At 43.8% G+C, this 18,935-nt stretch overlaps 8 protein-coding genes across 8 annotated transcripts; 5 read left to right on the top strand and 3 right to left on the bottom strand.

Moving 5' to 3' along the window:
• Positions 1 to 94: 94 nt before the first annotated feature.
• SAMD00019534_098930 (hypothetical protein) lies at positions 95 to 1,698 on the top strand (the record flags this gene model as incomplete). Its single annotated transcript, XM_012894925.1, has 4 exons — positions 95 to 225; positions 338 to 1,255; positions 1,330 to 1,595; positions 1,682 to 1,698. The coding sequence occupies 4 exons, from the start codon at positions 95 to 97 to the stop codon at positions 1,696 to 1,698; spliced, it is 1,332 nt and encodes a 443-aa protein (XP_012750379.1).
• A 301-nt stretch (positions 1,699 to 1,999) lies between these two features.
• Positions 2,000 to 3,868, top strand: SAMD00019534_098920 (hypothetical protein; the record flags this gene model as incomplete). Its single annotated transcript, XM_012894924.1, has 1 exon — positions 2,000 to 3,868. One exon carries the CDS (start codon positions 2,000 to 2,002, stop codon positions 3,866 to 3,868), a length of 1,869 nt encoding a protein of 622 aa, XP_012750378.1.
• Positions 3,869 to 4,147: 279 nt separating this feature from the next.
• On the bottom strand, positions 4,148 to 5,808 carry SAMD00019534_098910 (hypothetical protein; the record flags this gene model as incomplete). Its single annotated transcript, XM_012894923.1, has 5 exons — positions 4,148 to 4,206; positions 4,280 to 4,618; positions 4,701 to 5,180; positions 5,268 to 5,609; positions 5,736 to 5,808. 5 exons carry the CDS (start codon positions 5,806 to 5,808, stop codon positions 4,148 to 4,150), a joined length of 1,293 nt encoding a protein of 430 aa, XP_012750377.1.
• Positions 5,809 to 7,344: 1,536 nt separating this feature from the next.
• SAMD00019534_098900 (hypothetical protein) lies at positions 7,345 to 10,809 on the top strand (the record flags this gene model as incomplete). Its single annotated transcript, XM_012894922.1, has 5 exons — positions 7,345 to 7,496; positions 7,568 to 7,745; positions 7,845 to 8,517; positions 8,584 to 8,970; positions 9,041 to 10,809. The coding sequence occupies 5 exons, from the start codon at positions 7,345 to 7,347 to the stop codon at positions 10,807 to 10,809; spliced, it is 3,159 nt and encodes a 1,052-aa protein (XP_012750376.1).
• Positions 10,810 to 10,854: 45 nt separating this feature from the next.
• On the bottom strand, positions 10,855 to 14,115 carry SAMD00019534_098890 (hypothetical protein; the record flags this gene model as incomplete). The annotated part of the gene is made up of 4 exons (XM_012894921.1): positions 10,855 to 11,488; positions 11,545 to 12,994; positions 13,067 to 13,703; positions 13,768 to 14,115. The coding sequence occupies 4 exons, from the start codon at positions 14,113 to 14,115 to the stop codon at positions 10,855 to 10,857; spliced, it is 3,069 nt and encodes a 1,022-aa protein (XP_012750375.1).
• A 323-nt stretch (positions 14,116 to 14,438) lies between these two features.
• On the top strand, positions 14,439 to 16,537 carry SAMD00019534_098880 (hypothetical protein; the record flags this gene model as incomplete). The annotated part of the gene is made up of 2 exons (XM_012894920.1): positions 14,439 to 14,728; positions 14,794 to 16,537. Coding segments are annotated over 2 exons (2,034 nt in total), but the record flags the coding sequence as incomplete, so codon positions are not given.
• A 54-nt stretch (positions 16,538 to 16,591) lies between these two features.
• Positions 16,592 to 17,860, bottom strand: SAMD00019534_098870 (hypothetical protein; the record flags this gene model as incomplete). The annotated part of the gene is made up of 2 exons (XM_012894919.1): positions 16,592 to 17,351; positions 17,412 to 17,860. 2 exons carry the CDS (start codon positions 17,858 to 17,860, stop codon positions 16,592 to 16,594), a joined length of 1,209 nt encoding a protein of 402 aa, XP_012750373.1.
• Positions 17,861 to 18,145: 285 nt separating this feature from the next.
• On the top strand, positions 18,146 to 18,928 carry SAMD00019534_098860 (hypothetical protein; the record flags this gene model as incomplete). Its single annotated transcript, XM_012894918.1, has 1 exon — positions 18,146 to 18,928. The coding sequence occupies one exon, from the start codon at positions 18,146 to 18,148 to the stop codon at positions 18,926 to 18,928; it is 783 nt and encodes a 260-aa protein (XP_012750372.1).
• Between the last annotated feature and the right edge of the window lie 7 nt (positions 18,929 to 18,935).

Below are 18,935 nucleotides of genomic sequence, written 5' to 3'. Positions count from 1 at the left end.
GAAATGATGTGTCAAACCGGGACACATATCTCTTTTGTAACAACTACACACATTCTGAATCATTCATAAACATACAAACACAAAGAGATTGGAGATGGATAACTTAGATTACCATATCGAGAGTTTCTCAATATCTCTCGACACCAACATCATTCACAAGTGTGACATACAGCTACAAGTACACAGCCTGCCTGTCAATGGTAATTCATCACCGCCTAGACTCACGTAAGTGATAGAGATAGAGATAGAGATAGAGATAGAGATAAAGATAAAGATAGAGATAGAGATAGAGATAATGATAGAGATACTAACCAAACAATACATACATACTTTATAGGGCAACACTTACCGATGGGGTGCACTTTATACCTGCAGCATTTGAGACATCTATAAACAAAGATCAACTGCTACAGAAACGGAATACTATTAGATTGACAAAGTTTAGGTTCACAAAAAAGGCATTCCTTATAGTATTGGAAGTGAGGCTGGAAGCCCCTGCATCACCTCCTCCTCCTCAACAACAACAACAATCAATCACTATTCATCCCATTGTCAAACTGATCTCAACGAATGAATGGTCCAATGATGACAACCGTCCATCAACGACACTTGTGAGCAAGCATTGCAACTGTGCCGAAATTGGACCACCACTACACAACATTGTATCACATTTGAGAGTGCACCTTGCTCATAAACAGGTCAACCCTCAACTCTTCAAGACGTTAGTAGACTTGGCGCTGAACTCGCCTTTCCCCAATGAACTGTGGACCTACTTCAAAGATCAACTGTTGCCACTGGTAACAAGGCTACTTGCCAATCCAAGTAGAGAGTATTCTCCTGATGTGTATGAACATATTGGCAGGCTACTGTACGCACGTGTACCATTCGCCTACGCCTTGGCCTTCCTCGATACTGCCATCCACACTAGACACTGGTCACTCTTTGTCCTTATCAATCCCGAATTTCTCAACACTCTGCTCACACCTCTGCGAGCAAATCAACAACACGAACAAGTAGAGCTTATGTTCGAACTATACTTTCAACTCATGATGAACTACAAGGAAATTCTCAGCTGCCAAGACAATATCACCGCTGCCTTTGGTGAGGAACGGTTTAATCAAGAGATGAACCGATGGTTGTTTGATGACCCATCATCAAGCACTGCCAACAGGATGGAATACTTCTCATCAGTGGTAAATAGGGGTTCACTGCCACCACATCTTGTCTCCAAGTCCAACAGACAGGCTGTCTTTGAGTAAGCATACTTGAACCTCTTTGATTCGTTAGACCCAACTCCAGTACTCTGACCCTACTCAACACAAACAACAGATCCCTAGTCACATTCAAGCTAAGCACAAACGAATACTCTCGCTATTCAAATGTTATCAGTAAAGTACTTTCACTCTTGGGTGACGACATCATCAACAATGGCGACAACCAGGATATGATGATCAGTCAGTTTACAGGTCGAAAGGACATGGACGATGTATATACGACATTATTCCCTTATGTGCGCTCATTCGACTCCTGTCTCAAATCATGCCTCGACCACTTGGACTCATTCGTATTGCGCAACACACTTATCAAGTTGGAGTGTAAATCGTTCCTAAAGGTAATATATCCACCAATTGGATTAAGATCATACCACAACTGAGTACTAATCACATCCATAATCAAATAGTTCTTTATAGAATATGAACAACAAATCACAAAATGGCTAATTCAACCAAGACACACAATGTCCAGAAACTGCTCCCTTGTTCTACTCGACAGTATCAATGGAGGTTTCCAACGAACGCCTGATGCATACCTTGATGAATCTCCTATTCAAGAAATAATCAAGCGACTGTCCCTGTCCATTCAACAGATCAACATTTTTAACTATCATTGGAGTCGTTTATGGGTGTCCGACGACGAGGACTCTACGCTCATCATTCGTGGCGCTGTTGGACTGTTTCAGCTGTCACACTGCTCAGCACTACCATTATTTGGGCTAGCAATGAACATTCTTCTACAACTACAAGGTGAGCATGCTCCCGATATAACTGACGAGATACTGCAACAGTTCCCGACAGAGGTCAAGCAGTACATTGACAACAATTGGAGACAGTTTCCTGTGGGCAACATACATCTGCTCATACAAATCAATGCGCTGGGCTATCTCGGCGATGCGGCCATCGACGATATCCTTGGGAAGCTCAAAGAGGAACCAAAGGAATTCATACAGCAATTCATCGACTCGTCCATCAACCCCACCCAAATATGGTTTCGATACATTGACAACAACATCAATAATCATATCCATGACAATGAGTTTCGCAAAATGAAGTTCATCGAGAGCTTGCTAAAGCCCAATCCAGCTACCACGTTCCATTTCCTCAAATATAACTACTCCTTTCAGTTGATGGACGCCATCCACTCAGCCCCTAGCAACTACAAGGAGGTAAAGCACAGCTTGTTGGAGAAGTTCGACACGCAACACCCAGAGTACATCAAGCATCGACAAATATTCAAACAGTTCAAGAACAACTCGATACTCAAAGAGAACCTGTTTGCTAAATCTAAAGAAACAATCATCAGTGAAGACACTCCAATGGCACCACTCCCCATGCTCTCTCATCTGCTCATGGCATACATCGTTGAATTCATTGTGCTCGCATATCCACATGATGTTCCATCGTTGGTGCATCTCTCCACTGTCTCTAAACTACTCCACAAGGCTGTCAGCATGGCATTATCAAACAATGTCCTCCCAACATTGCCCATTCTATCAATGATCAACATTGGATCGGAGTTCTGTCTCCTTCGCACCCCGCCCCTGCACCTACATTTCAAAGACTTGGTCCATATTCCCCTTGCGCATCTGCCCATATGCTTGGAACGACTCCAGTCCATAACAATACCACTGTGCTCTAGTTATCCAATGATTTTGGTACCATTTGTCCATGTTCCAAACATCAGACACATAACATTTGTCGATGCACCTACAAACTCTCGAATAGATCACATCGACCCCGATACCTATGGTCCAAACACCATTAGATCCTACGAACATAATTTCCCAATGGAACAATTATTCGAACACCTCTACGATCATTACATCAAAGACAATCCACTCATTCAAAAGATTGACATCCACTCAACCATGCCCAAAAACCCATTCCTGCTCCTGCCTGCCAACCATGCAATAGAGAGATCATTCGTCCTGGACATGACCAAAAATGAGAGCTCTTTCAGTGTATACGGGATGACTTCAGATGATCTGCAACACATCACATCATTGATCTTTGGTTTCGATCAGCATTCAGATTCGTACCAATTCCCCACAGTCACAAGTAGAATGGGCAACTTAAGAGAACTTCAACTCAGTTATTATGAATACTATGATAATTCCAATTACTTTGGGGAATCATCTAGACTCATCTACGAAGACCTCAAACATTTGCACACGTTGAACATCACCCTGCCAGACCTCAAAGATGTGTCAGAAGTACTACCAGATGTAACCACTCCTCTAAGATCACTTTACATTAGGCTGTTCGACATTAGATCAATGGCCACGATGGATGCCAACGGCACGCTCCAGACGCATCTGGATCATCTTGTGGCCCACCTTAGTCAAACGATATTCAACAGTCTGACTCTTATTTCATTTGTCCTGGAACCACTACAAACCCATGACCCCTACCTTGGTCCGAACCCCAATAGCCCAAACCCCAATAGCCCAATAACCTTGTTTCTAAATCAACAAATGCTAATCAAAGCTCTTCAACCTCTTGGTTTCCATCAGATGGCGGCCTCCATAAACATATTCAAACGATGGACCTGTCCAACTACACCAGTCGACTCACCTGTGTCTTCCCCATAATGCATGGATGCGGTCAATCAATCCAAGTATTAAATTATTATTATTATTATTATTATTATTATTATTATTATTACTATTACTTGTGTCTACATCCAATCGTCATCAACTTGTACATTGAGGGTTGTGTCTGTCTTGGAGTATGACTTGATGAATGTGTCCTGAACCAGTTTGGTCGAATCAGCATATGTGTGATGTGATGAAAGGTGGGATGATGGGACGATGGTGCCGCCAGGCAATATGATTGATTGTTTGAATGTTTGATTGGTTGATGTTAATATCTTAAAATGTTTCAAAGAGTGGCTGTCTCTCCTCCTTTGACTTCTTCTTCTCCTTAGCAACTGGTTGGTGGTGATGGTGTCAGTAAGTGAAGTGTTCATGTTGACAGCCTTGCAAGGCAAAGAGGGTACTTACTGGTGACCTTCTTCAATTCGTTGGTGGCAGCCTCCTGCTCTAGACGCTCCAAACGCTCAATCTCATTCTTCTCAGCCATCAGGTCAAGAGCGAAACAAAGACCAATGATCATGGAGCACACGATCGTCAACAGAACAACCAGCACCACTCCATCACTCTGTGATCGAAGCACTGATGTGATGATGTTGTACTTGAAGATGTCGTTGTAAAAGTCTGATCCAGACGATTGGCCACCAAAGACCATCATTGTGTTGAACAGAGTCGATGTGCAAGTCTGTCCATAAAGTCCGTGATCTGGGCCATATCCAGTAGGGCTGACAGTCAACCAAGTGTTGTAGGCTAAATGGATGATGATCGTGTCAGTCAATACTTCTAACTTGTGATTGAATTGATTGATTGATCAGGATTGAACTCAACTTACTAAAGTCATACTTCCAAGTCTGTTGAGTGGCACCGTTACCAAAGTTACCGCCAAAGACAAGCATTTGATTGAGTGGAGTGATGACCGCAGCGTGTCCTGAACGTGCGGCGGGGTGACCAGAGGTGGTGTTGAGGGTATGGTTGACCCAGTTGCCGTGGACGACGTCAAAGAACTGTAGCTGATCGGTGGTCTTGTTGTTGGTGTCGACTATACCGCCAAAGACCACCATCTGGTTGGCCATGTTGAGGACGGCTGAGTGGCCATAGACGCCAAGTCCTACGATGTTGTTGTTGCCAGGCTGCAGCGTGGACCATGTGTTGGACTCAAACTCAAACTTGACAATGTCGCTGAGTACGCCAGTCGTGCCCATGCCTCCAAAGAACAGGAACTCATTAGTGATTGGGTACATGATACCAGAGTGTCCATATCTTGGTGCTGGTGGTGTGCCAGATACGTTGAGCTGGATCCAAATGTCATCGACTAGAGTGTGGCGGAGAGAGAGAGTTGTGTGTCAGTCACGTGCCCACCCGAGTGATCACTTGGGGTGAATGTCGTCGGCAGCCTTACCCATGTCATATTTATAGATGTCCTGGAAGATTGTAGTATCATTGCGTCCACCAAAGACGTACATCATGTTGGTGGGCGTGGTGATGGCGACGTGGCCCGAGCGAGGCGACGGCATGAACTGGTTCGATGGCTTGGGTGTTGTGTCATTGATTGAGATCCAAGCATCGTTGACCACATCGTAGGTCTTTAGTGAGTTGGTGTAGTTCTTGGCGTTGTTGCCACCAAACACAACCAATGTGTTATTAACAGGGTTGAGCACTGATGAGTGACCTGCTACAGGTGCTGGTGCAGCCTTTGCATTCGACAATATAATCAATATCCATGAATCTGTCAAGAAGTTCACTATTATATATAATATTTATATATATGTTTGTTTGTTTGTTTGTTCATTGATGTGTCAGTGTGTCAGTGTTCATTCATTCATTCAATCATTCAATCAATCAATCATGACCTCGCAAGTCTACGTACGGACACCCATTCCTCCACCTATCAGTGCCAATGAGAACACTAACAGTGACAAAATTCGAGTCTGTCTTGCCATCCTGTATGCTTTTATAAAAATGTTAATATATATATATATATAAATATAGATAAATGTAAAGTGATAAATAGATAATATCAAAAGGGTTGTCCTGTTTGAGTGTAGTTTCGGTGCACACTGGCTCTGACAGTGACCTGTGACCATCCAAATCCTTCCCTCAATTTTTTTGAAGTTTGGTGGTCTTTCTTTGATTGAATTCCAAACACCCCAGGTCAAGTTTATGAAGTTTCATTCCAACCAACTTTTGTTCAAACAGATAACAACAATGTATACAAATAAAGTATACTATATATATGAACATATATCTTCATCAACTTCAAACAATGTAATGTTTGTTGTATCAGAGTTATATATTTGTTGGTGTTTGAATGAAACAAACAATCGATCAAACAACCATTCAATCAATCAATCATTCAAACAATCAAATAGACAGGCCAGACCAGACACCGATTGATACGATATAGTATCTATCTATTGAACGATGATGCCATTACATAACCTACACAGAAATGACAGTCGATCAGATCAATCAATCAATAACAGGGATCTGTACAAAAACCAATGGTTACAATGTCATCACTAAGTCTTACTTCACTCCAAATACCAGTCAAAAGATTGAACAGTAGTAGGTAATGTTCCCATCCAACCTTTATCGGCAATCAATCACTAGTTTGTGCAATGCCTTGCCTTGCCCAATACCTATCAATCCCCATCAATGCCATCACATTAAAGCTCACCTTAAGAGTGAGTTTATTATTATTAATATTGTTGACCATGGTTCCTCTTCTCCACGAGTTGATCAATGTATGATGTGAACAGGCAACAAACAATGTTCACGTGAACATTACAAAAAGTAAGTAAGCAAACACTTGTTTTACGAAAGATATTGTTTTGCTTTGTTGGTCCCTGCCAGCCACATGTAACCCATGCATGCCGTGATACTAACTTAAGATGGTTTGCAGATACGTCATAGCCCTGCCCAGACTGGGTTGACTGATTGATGGCCATCAACACCCGATGAATTTGATCATATCCCCACCCCTTCCCTACTGATCCCGAAGATTATTTTACATTTGAGGGGCGGGTCTGGATCAGGACCACCCCAAAGCTCAATATACCCTGTCTGTCTCTATCTTTATTCGCCATCACTTAGATGAAACCCCAAAAGCTTAACATTATTGGAGATATCTTCAACTCAATACCTGGTCAACCCTTGGTTGGAGCTCCACTCCACTCGTTCCTATTTTATGTTTGTGTTGTCTATTGTCAACCTTATGTTTACAACTTGGGTGAGTCCAAGAAGAGTGAGTGATGGTCAGACCTTGGTTGATTGAGTGAAGGGGTGATGTGATGATCGATCAGTTTACACTACCAAGCCAACTCACTCCCAAGCCAATCAATCATTAAATCATTCTATCAGTCCAACATTCCAAAGAACAGATAATAATACTTACCAATTTATTATATTTTTTATTATTTATTTATTCAAATATGATTGTTCAATCCATGTTCATAACACTCTTTGTTGGATTATGCATGGTCAACTCCTTTTGCCAATCACAAACTTTGGCAGGTACAGAGATATTAAATACAAATAATCATACTTATCGTATCTACAGCACACCTTACTCTGTCCACCAAGCTTTAACGTTCTGTGCATCAACCTCATTGCCCAATGGACAAGCAGGGTATGTCATTGTATCATCTCAATCTCACTTCGTACTCATACTCATATTCACATACTTCATTGATCTTTTAGATACCTTGCAACAGTGACATCTGTACAAGAGATGGACTTGTTGTTGGTTGCTCAACAAAGGTATATCAATGGATTGAATTTCTGGATATCAGGTGATGACACTAATCAACATGGTATCTATCTCTACAACTCTGGTCCTGAGAAAGGTACTCTAATGTATAACACATTCACAGGAGAGGTATGTATCATATAATTGATTGATTGATTGATTGATCACACACTGGAATCATTCCACCCCACCACTCACACACTTACTCGATAAATCAATCAAATGTAGAGTCCTTATTATTCATACTTCAACTATATGGAACCAAGTGATTATCCATTCTTGGTTGAGGAGTATGTTGGGTTTGATCAAGTGGAGAGTTGTTGGAATAATATGGAGGGTAATAAGTTGTATCCATTCGTTTGCGAGTATGGTGGCATGGAGTTGCCATACATCGAACCAGTTCGTACAATTGGTGATGACAATATAATGATCACAAACATACTTAATATGAACTTGTCATCAACTTCATCATCCGCAATGATTACCGTCAACTTTAAGAATGTAGACGGTCGATCATTCACCGCCTCCAACATCCGAGTTATATCAAAGACTTCGCTACAAGTATCCATCCCCGCTGGCACGGGACAATACAATGTATTGGTGTCCAATGGTGCTGTAACACTCAAGACTACCTTCCAATATCAATCACCTCATATTGCCGTTGTCTATCTTAGCTTGAACTCTGGCAGCCAGATGACCATCACTGGCAAGAACTTTGGAACTTCATCAAAGCTGGTGTTGGCCATTGACCTTGGACTCAACCCAGCACAATGTATCAATCCAAATGTCATCGAAGATGGACTAATCACATGTCAACTCTCTGGCACCATCAACAACTATCTCTCCCCAATCAACATCACTGTGGACAAGAACTTCCACACCGCAATCAAACCTGCTTTCAGTAAGTCAATCACATCACTCATTCAATCGATCAATTACTTTGACTAACAAAGATGCCCAATCACAGACACTAATGGCAGGTTCTTCTCCTGTTTCTCCCAGTTTGGCAACTTTACTGGCTCTTTAAAGTACACGCACAGTCTTAAGATTGAAGGCTTGACACCCTTCCAGGGCTACATCGACTCACAGAGTACCCTGGACTTGTATAAACTACTATGTCGATCGTTCCCAAATGATCCACAACCATTCTTCTGGACATCTGTAAACTATAATAGTACGACCAACTACTTTCAGGTGATGGACGGTCCGAAGGCCTATCAAAAGGTCAATCTCTACCCTGCCGCCCTGCCTCCAACCAGCTCACTACCCTATCAATTCAACCTGAGTTCTGTAGCATACTACCCATCACCAGTATCAGACTATGTTGGAGCATTGTCCGAGTTCTACATTGATAGTAAGCATGCTGGGATAGGTTGTTTCAATCTTGCTCACACCCAACTGACCAATCAATCAATCACTTACAGAGCCTAGCTTCGCCCTTGACGTCACAGAGTTCCCAACTTCAGGTGGACCAATGGTGATGACAATCAATAGAGGTGGAACATACTTGTCCAATTATACACTCACTTATCAATCGGTGAACATGTCTAACTTCAAGATTGACTTGTATTCACCAAAGTTGAAACTTTTCGTGGCGCCTGGTTTTGGAGGACCCTTCCCAGTAGTGCTGACGACTAGTCTTGACATCAAACGTTCATCTATACAGTACATCAAGTTCACTCCACCTACGATCATAGACATAAAGTCAATGCACCCTGATGGTGGCCGTTTCACAATCACTGGAGCCAACCTGTACACCGACCCAACACTCCTGGACGTGGGCATTGGTCATGACAAGTGCACAGACATCACCTTCATCACACCACATCTCAAGATTGCCTGTACCTTGGCGAAGCCATCCGGCGGCCTCAACACGACACTATCAGTTCAGCTATCATTAAATGGAACCAAGGCACCTGCATTCAACTTCAAGTACCTCTCAATGGAGATGACCGAGATTACACCTGGATACGAGAACATCTCAACAACACTGACAATCTCTGGCAGGTACTTCTCAGATAACAATGTGTCAGTTACCATAGGTAGCAACACAACTGCAGCTGTGTCAAGAGCACCATGCTACAACCCTCGAGTCTTATCATCATCCATCCTGACATGTCAGTTTGATGGAATGTTGGCCAAGTCAGACAACAAGTCGATGTTTGTTAATCTTACAATGGCTGGCTTCACAGTGATCAAACAGTTGTTCTACTATGCCAACGACGCAAACTGTCCGAGAGTGGCACCAAGTGGTGCGTTGTGCAATGACCATGGTCGATGTATACAGGGCACATGCTTCTGTGAGAGTGGCTGGACATTGGCCGCCTGCACCAAGCCCACTGACAACACCAACACCAACCCATCTGGCAACAATGGCACTGTGATCAACCCATCACGTGTGGACTTTGTGTCAGGCATTAGGTATCTACGCGAACTCAATCCCATGGGTCAGACTGTGCGCACTTTGGATATGGCCAACATCTTTTGGACTGCCGACAATGGCTCGGGAGTCATCACAGGAGTGTTTAACAAAGATCCAGTCATTGTTGCAATGACCATGTATCAGTTCAAGGACGCGGGAATATACCAGTTTGCAGGCCAGCTCATACCAATCCCCGCCAACTCAATCAAGATTGTACTATCTCTTTACAATTGGTCGTTCAACAGCACCCTTCACACGCTCCAGGTGATAATGGAGACAAAGACAAACCGAACTACCCTGGGCCCATGCAGCGAGACTCTTACGACCACTGGGGAGCTGGCCACCAACTCATATCATGTTGTGGCAGGCAACTCTATCCTTCAGGTCAAGTTTGCCAGCCATCTCTTTGTGGATGAGCGTGTTGTCCAATCGGACTTTATCGAACTATCAGGCGACGATGTGCTCATCCTCGCGCAGCCCCCCACCAACGACACATTCTCCCTTTGGACAGCTCTGAACCTACCCTACTTCCAACAATGTACAATCGATCCCAGCATGGTGGGCTTGGTTGGTGTCGAGTCCGAGGTGTGCCCATCAAGCGGCTTCCCCAAATGGAAGATCATCGTCATTGCTGTGACATGTGGCGCTGTGTTGCTGGCGGCAGCAGTTGGAGCGGGATGGCTGATCAAGCAGAAGTTAGTATGGAGCCAACAAGAGAGGAAGATCATGAAGACCCAGATGAAGATGAAGGCAACCGACGCACAGCTCTAAAAATAAAGAAGTATGATACAACATGGAATGTAATGAATGATTGGACTAACTGATCGGTATGTACGATGAGTTGGTGCGCTGTGAACCAAACTGGAGGGGTGGCTCCTTCTGTAGCAGCATGTTCTTGATGCTCTGTGAGTGGCCAACGTAGGTGGACTCGTTGTCTGATGATACAGGGTACAGCGCATTGCTGTTGTGCGTTTGTAGGAATGAGTAGTAGAAGGCGGTCTGTAGCTCGTGCTTGGTGACCTCGGGTGCATTGGCGCGTCTCTGTCCATTGCGTGTGGTCGACCACTTGACCGTACCCTTGGCGGGTGTGGGCTTGAGTGAGCTGTTGATAAAGTTGAGTTGCTCGCTGTTCTTGATATAGTCAGCGTAAAAGTTGTGGCTGTAAATGTCCTGCGATGAGTATTGCGACGCGTGGATGTTGACAGTTTTGTCGGCCGGGCAGCAATAGTTGTTGAACACGTCCTGCTCGGACTTCTTCGTACCCAGCTCAATGCCAAACTTCTTGAATGGCTGGTAGTTGCCGAGATGACCCTTGTCCTCGCCCTCACTGATCTTTGTGTCCATCTTCTCATTCGCTCCGTTCATATCGCCAGTCTTCTTCTTTGTACCACCATTCGCAACTGACTTGCCCTTTGTAATTGAGACCACCCATCTCTTGATGTCATAGCGACTATGATTGAGTGAGTTAGTGAGTGATGGATGTAGCATGCTCGCCAGAGTACTTACATTATCTCATTGTTGGCTGATGATGATGATTGAGAGTTGTTGTTGTTGTTACTGCCGTTGGCGCCATTGGCTTGAACATTCTTCTTGATGAGCTTGGGCGACTCCAAGTAGTTGGCGATAGCCGATGTGAGATTCCTGAATCGGATCGGATCGTTGAAACGATAGTCAAAGTGCTTGTCGATCCATGTGAATGTGTCGGGCTTGTAGAAGTTGTCCTCAAACTCGACGGCTCGCTGACGCATCAACTGTATCATCGAGTGCTTCTCGGCATAGTTGCACATTAGCGACGTCTTCTTGAAGTCCTTGAGCGGCTCCTCCCACCAGCGCGTGTTGGACAGCAGGTGGTGCTGTAGACGCTTCGTCTTGTTGTGCAGATAATGGTCGGTCTCAAGGTTCCACAACGCAATGTCCTCAATGTGTCGCGACGGCACGTAGTAGCCAAGGAATAGATTGATAGAGTGCTGCTTGTCCACATCAATGAATGAGTTGGAGATGTATCTCTTGATGGTGGTGACGAGGTCACGTGACTGCGATGACAGCGAGTTCTTGGTGTAGGTCTTGATCGTGTTGGCCAGCTCCGAGCCTCCGTACTGCAGCGCGATCTGGTTGCCACACGCTTCGTACATCTCGATGAGGATCTCGACGATACCCGTGTTGAACTCGAGGTGTGGTTGATCGATTACACCCATTGCGTACAACTGGTGCGCTAGAGCGCACTTGCCAATGCAGAACTGCGCCGTGTTGGTGCGGTCCAGCGAGTCGATGCAGTTGGTGCGTGCGATACCGGTCTGCTCGGTGCCGCTCACGCCGTACTTCAGGTTGACCTTGCAGTCGGCCTGGCAGGCCTCGCGTATCGACGTCGAATACAGCTTCTTGGACGAGTGGAAGATGCCAGTCTTTTGGATGGTCTGCAGAGCGAATGAGTCGAGCCAGCCCATGTGATCCTCATTCTTGGCCTTGGCCGCCTTGTGGAAGTCCCAAGCCTGGTAGATGAGCTGGTGCTCGGGCGGCAGCTGCTCGTTCAGCTGCTCGACGCACGTGGTGAACTCGCCCAGCAGGATGGACTCACGTGGCTTCTTCTCGTTGGATTTGACGAGGTTGAGGATGACCACGGGCGAGCCATACTTGCGGAAGAGGTGTTGGAAGTGCACGATGGTCGAGCCGTAGAATGGCTCCATGCGCTGCATCTGAATGGGTGGTTTGGGTGTGACGATATTGTTGTCCTGCTCCCAGTACAAAGGGATTGATCCACGCACCTGAACATAAGAAGAGAACTGCGACTGTCTTGTGTTGCCAGACAGTGGCTCTTGTACAATCTGCTCCGTCTCCACTTCATTGGCCACATGTCCATTCTCATTAATGCCACGCTTGAGGAATCTTGCTCCAGCATAATGTCTACTTCTTCGCGCGATCAATATCAAGTCTACAGCCTTTCCAAATATATCGATCTCTGATTGATTGATTGGGCGAGTGAATGAGTGTTAGAGTTATGATGATCACTCGATCACTCAATCAAACATACTCTCTTGAAGTATGAATCCATGTATGATTGGAAGTATCCAGTTCCAGGTGATGGACTGCGAGACGAGCTTTTCAAGAAGGAACTGATTCCATGCAAACTGCTCGTTGTAGTAGAGCTTGGGTTGGTTGGTCTTCTCATCGATTTGAATAGTCTTGGGCGCAGGGTTGTGGAAGTAACGTGTCATGTTGTACTGGAGTGTGCGTGTGATGTCGTACGTGTAGCTGAAGAAGAAGTCCTTGGTGAGGTCCAGGCCCAGGAACAGTCCCTTGTAGCGGGTCTCGTCGACAAAGTCCGGACTGTTGGCCTTGGGCACAGTGGTGGGGATGTAGACATAGGTCGTGTCGTCGATGCCATATATGATGTGCGTGCCAATCAGGCCGACCTTGCGACGCTTTGTGATCAAGATGATGTAGTAGCCGTGAAGGAATCGGATGAATCCAAGAAGACCGTATGACGAGCATACCCTGCTCAATCCCTCCTTATTAGCATTCTCTATCATTGTCAACAGCTCCTGCAGTTGTACCTTATTATACTCTGTCGGGTCCTCACTAATCACCACCCTGTCCTCATAAGTCCTATCAATCTTTAACAATCTAAACCTGTTCTTTGTTCTGTTTGATCCAACAAGATAGAAGCGCTGTGAATGTGTATGAAGAGGTCAGTATCATACCTCAATCAATCAATCAATCAATCAAACATACACTCTTTGTCTCGTATAGTACAAACTTCTGCATTGAGAAGGCTGTGATGGGCATGATGTAGTCAGAGTTGACACTGCTGATGTTGTTGTTGATTGTAGGTTGGTGATCAGATGATGGCAAGTTGTTCCAGAATATAGACTCCTTCAGAGGTATCCTCTCTGCATCTGTATTAGATGTTGATGATGACGATTCATTGTGTTGTGGCTGAGTCTGACCTTGAGCATGACCTTGAGTCTGAGTCTGAGTCTGAGTCTGTTTGTTCACATCATCAATATTCTGAGTAGTTGTAGTATTAGTTGTTGTTGTAGTAGTTGTAGTAGTATTGGGAGATATATTTGTATTCTCCATGTGTATGTATATATATATTATCTGTATCAATTACAACAAWTAAATGGATGATTGCAAGATATTTTTGGTTAAAGCCATCAAGAGTGTGGAAGTTCCATTTCATTGTTGATGACAACGCAATTGAGATGACAAGAGAGAGATAGAGAGAGAGATAGGAGAGTGAGAGAGAGTCCAACCCTCGACCGAATAAGACAAGCTCACTCACTCATCTAATCTCATCTCATCGCATACAACAACAGGAAATACAATAACAATACACACATATGAAGACAACAGTGTTCATTCATTCATTTGTTATAATTACATCATTATTATTCATTTCAATATTAGATATATCTCAATCATGTGTAGTAGATAGTTATATTGCACCAAAAGACTATGATAAAGAAGGTTTTGTAATAGGTATTGACTTGGGCAGTGCCTACTCAACAATGCAGGTCTACACGAGTCAATCGAATCTCTATTACCTTGGTGAACCCTTGACGATTCCATCTTATGTAGCATTCAAAGATAATCGGATAATAGTTGGTAATGAAGAAGCAATGAACCAGGCCATCCTCGACCCTGAGAACACAATTACCATTGAGCAAATCAGGCAATTGATCGGAAGAAGGTAAGTACAACATCGGCATGCTCTGTCAAGAGTATTCTAACTAACACCAACAAACACACACTCAGGTTCTCCGATCAACATGTTCAGGACAGTTTGAAGTCATTACCATTCAGGGTGGTCGACAAAGATGACAAGCCGTATATTGTCGTCAAGTTCAATGGTGAAGACAATGCATACTCGCCATTGGAGATCGCTGCAATGATCATCATTCTAATGAGAAAGAGCGCTGAGTCAATCTTTGGTTTTCAAGTCACACATGCGATAATCACCTGTCCTTTAAACTTCAACGATCAGCAGCGAGAGGCAATCAAAGACATTGGTGCATTGGCAGGGCTAAAGGTCGTACGTGTCCTTGATGAGCCAGTATCAGCCTATCTTGGAATGGATATAGAGAAGAGCGATGGTGACAAGAACATCTTGGTGTTTGATTTCGGAATAGACATGTTGGAAGTCACTATCTTGAATGCCAACTACAATGGTGACATAAAGGTGTTGGCCAACACAAATGGAGATACTGGATTGAGTGGCAGAATCATTGATCAAAATGTAGCCAAGTACTTCCTCTCATCATTCAAGAACAAGACCAAAAAGGATGCACACTTGGACAAGGTATCAATCCAGAAACTGAGTCGTGCCATTGATCACAAAAGAATCTTTGGCTTCAAACTAAGTGAAGTTGAGATCAAAGTAGAGGACTTCTTTGAAGATCATGACCTAGTTGACACACTGACAAGTGACAAGTTTGAGGACCTCAACAAAGATATCTTTGATCATTTACTCGATCCAGTCAATCGAGCTCTGGAGAGCAGTGGCTTGAACAAGAGAGATATCAACGAGTACATCTTGGTTGGATATCACTGTCGCATAACCAAGGTTCCTAAAATGTTGTCAGACTTCTTTGATGGCAAAGAATCATTTAACAATTGGCACTATATGGCATCACCACAACGAGCCGTCTCAGCTGGCGCCGCCTTAAACGGGGTGGGCTTCCTTGTGGAACCGAAATTGGCGCCCTACTGTCTTTATTGTTGGTATAGAGACTACACGCCAACGATGGGTATTGAGACGACGGGTGGCGTCATGGTACCCTTTATTACCAGAAATCAAATGGTGATCCCAGCGAGGAAAACACATGTGTTCACTACATCGCGCGACAACCAAGACACGATGCACTTCAAGATATTCGAAGGCGAGAGACCGTTTGCCAAGGACAACAATCTGATGAACGAGTTCGAGTTCACTGGTATACCTCTGGCACCGCGTGGAACTCCACGCATCGAGGTCAAGTTTGAGATTGATGTCAATGGTATCTTCCAAGTATATGCAAAGGATTTGTCAACTGGAAGCATGAAGTCGATCACTATCAATTCAGACTCGGATGCACGTTCATTCTATGACAACATGGAGGAGGCGATGAGTCTCAAGGACAATGACACTGCCCTTGTTGAGAGAGTTCAATCACGTATTAGTTTGGAGAACTTCATCAATCAGATCAAGTCCATAATCAATGACAAGGTGGCCAGCAAGATCACGGCAGACAACAGGTCTTCCATCGAGTCGTCCATTAATGATGTGTTGAAGTGGATTGAATCCAACAACAATTATGAGATGTTGTTGAAGACTAGTGATGATACAGTCAGCAAGCTACCCAATGACTTTGGAGAACCATTGGTGTTGTTTGATGAGTATGATACCCAGTACAAAGCACTGGAGAAGGTAGTCCGTCCAATCATTACCAAGTTATTAGAGGAGACATCTACAAACCTTGGCGATAACAACAAACAGAGGTCATTCCAACCTCATGACGAACTCTAAGACATGATCGTGCTCATGTATTGATGAATAAAGAGTATCACTACTTTACTATAGTTCATCGTGTGTACCACTCTGGATCACCAATGGCTGTTGTGCATTGGTATTGTCGGGTAACTCTTTGATTAATCTGGCACCACTAATGGCAGCGCCAACTGATAGTACATAATGAGGGTCGATGTCTCTTAATGTCTGCTTGCCATCAAAGAAGTCTGTCAACAGTTGGTTGACATTATGAAGGTGGCCGTATTGGCAAACCATGACGATATTGCTAATGTCTACCTTGTTCAATCCACTGATCTCCAACACTTGCTTGACTGTCTCCAGTGGGTCCTCGCCTTCAATGATGTCCGCTCCACTCTGTACATCAGTGTTGGACAATACTTTGAAGACACCTCTATTGTCCACATTCAAGATAGTGACCTCCACCTTGTCCGCTCCAAAGTCGAACACCAAGATATTCCTGTCGCCTACACCTCTGTTGAGATCGTAAGAGAGACAAGCGGCAATTGGTTCATCGATGACTTGTATCACATTAAGTCCTGCCAATGCTCCAGCATCTCTGATCGACTGTCGTTGAACCCCATTGAAGCTAACTGGGCATGTTATCACTGCATGTTTGATCGGAACACCAAAGAAGTAGCCTTCAACCTTCTCCCTCATTCTGTTCAAGAAAATACCAAAGATATCCTCTGGCGAGTATGATTTGTCCTCGCCATTGAGCTTGGCGACAATGTATGGCTTGTCATATATGTCAACTACCCTGAATGTCAACGTCTTCACTCTATCCTGTACATGTTGATCTGAATACCTAGGAGTGAGTGAGTGAGTGAGGTGGACTGGTCAGATATGAGCCTCATTCACAACATACCTTCTTCCAATGAGCGATCTAATATCGTTCATGGATATAGTGTTCTGGGGATTGCTGATGGCCTGGTCCTTTGCAGCTTCTCCAACAAGTATCTCTCCATTTGAGAACGCGACGTAGGATGGTGTTACATAGTTGTTCTTATCACTTTCATTATGGACTGTCTCGTAGTAACCATTCCTGTATACACTGACTGATGAGTATGAACTACCAATATCAATACCAATGACATAGTCCAATGTATTATCAACTCCAATCTCACAATCTCCAATATCCAATGATGATGATGTTATATCTACTTGTTGATATTGTTGATGTTGTTGATGTTGTTGTTGTTGTTGTTGGTGTTGTTGGTGTTGTGAGTTAATTATTGATGGAGAGTAGGAGAGTGATGAACAAACAATGAATAGCAATGCAAGTAGATGTAGTTGTAGCAGTGCTTGTGTCTTCATGTTTGTAATGTAGTTAACAAGTGACAGAGTATGATGAGTTAGTGAGTGAATGACTAATTCGAAGAATGTGTCTACATGTTTGTTTGTTTATCAGTTCGCATATTGAAGAATGAATACAACTAAGGAGGGGCATCAGATATAACCATCAATATCAAAACTCACACATTAATGGTCTGTGGTCCAAATGTGGGGGTGGAGGGGAACTATTCCAATCAGCTGACGAATATTTCGTTTTTGATCACTCATTTATTCATTGATTCATACAAACAAACCGACAACAACTACATGTCTGACCAACATATATACTTTGAGCAACTTCTAAGGAAGTGCCTTGAAGGGTCTCAGTTGGAGGCTGAGCAAACATTGGCAGAGATAGCATCACCTACCTTACAATACACTCTTCTTCAAAACAAGATATCAGTGATCAACTTGTTACCATTGATCGCCGATGTTGCAGCACATGTACTACCACGAATACTCCATCGACAAGACACATCAATCATGCAACTTGACAATGACAACATCTTGAATAATCACCTGATCAATAATGTTATAATCATAGCATTCAGAGCCGTTAAGTTCTCTTTTGGAGTCGAGGAAACAATGGCTACATTTGGATACCTCTCTGTGGACATGTGGTCTGAACGGCCTGGCGTCAAACTAACACGATACGACATAGTGACATCATTGCTTACAATATGTATCCATTTCCCAATGATAGAGATCATGCAACAACTACTTGAACCAATCTTTGTCAAGTCACTCCAACATGAGATTGCCCAATCATCATCATCATCACCACAACTTTGGTATAGGCTTGAAAGCCTGTATCATGAGTGCATCAAGACATATTTGCCAAGTCTACATATTGCCCGACGTCCAGAACTCAGAGTAGCATTAGGCAAACAACGTACAGATGAGGCACTCATTCAATGGCTCCTCTCAGAACAGTCCATCCACGGCACTATTGGCGAGCCATTCATGACATGGATGTCAAAGTTACACTACCTGGTCATCATCCCAGATATCTCTTTGATCACCTATCACAGGCAATATATCTTTGAGTAATTCCACT

Source organism: Acytostelium subglobosum (genome assembly GCF_000787575.1).
Source record: "Acytostelium subglobosum LB1 DNA, scaffold: scaffold24, whole genome shotgun sequence".
Classification (NCBI taxonomy): domain Eukaryota; phylum Evosea; class Eumycetozoa; order Acytosteliales; family Acytosteliaceae; genus Acytostelium; species Acytostelium subglobosum.
This window is presented reverse-complemented; position numbering and strand designations above follow the sequence as displayed.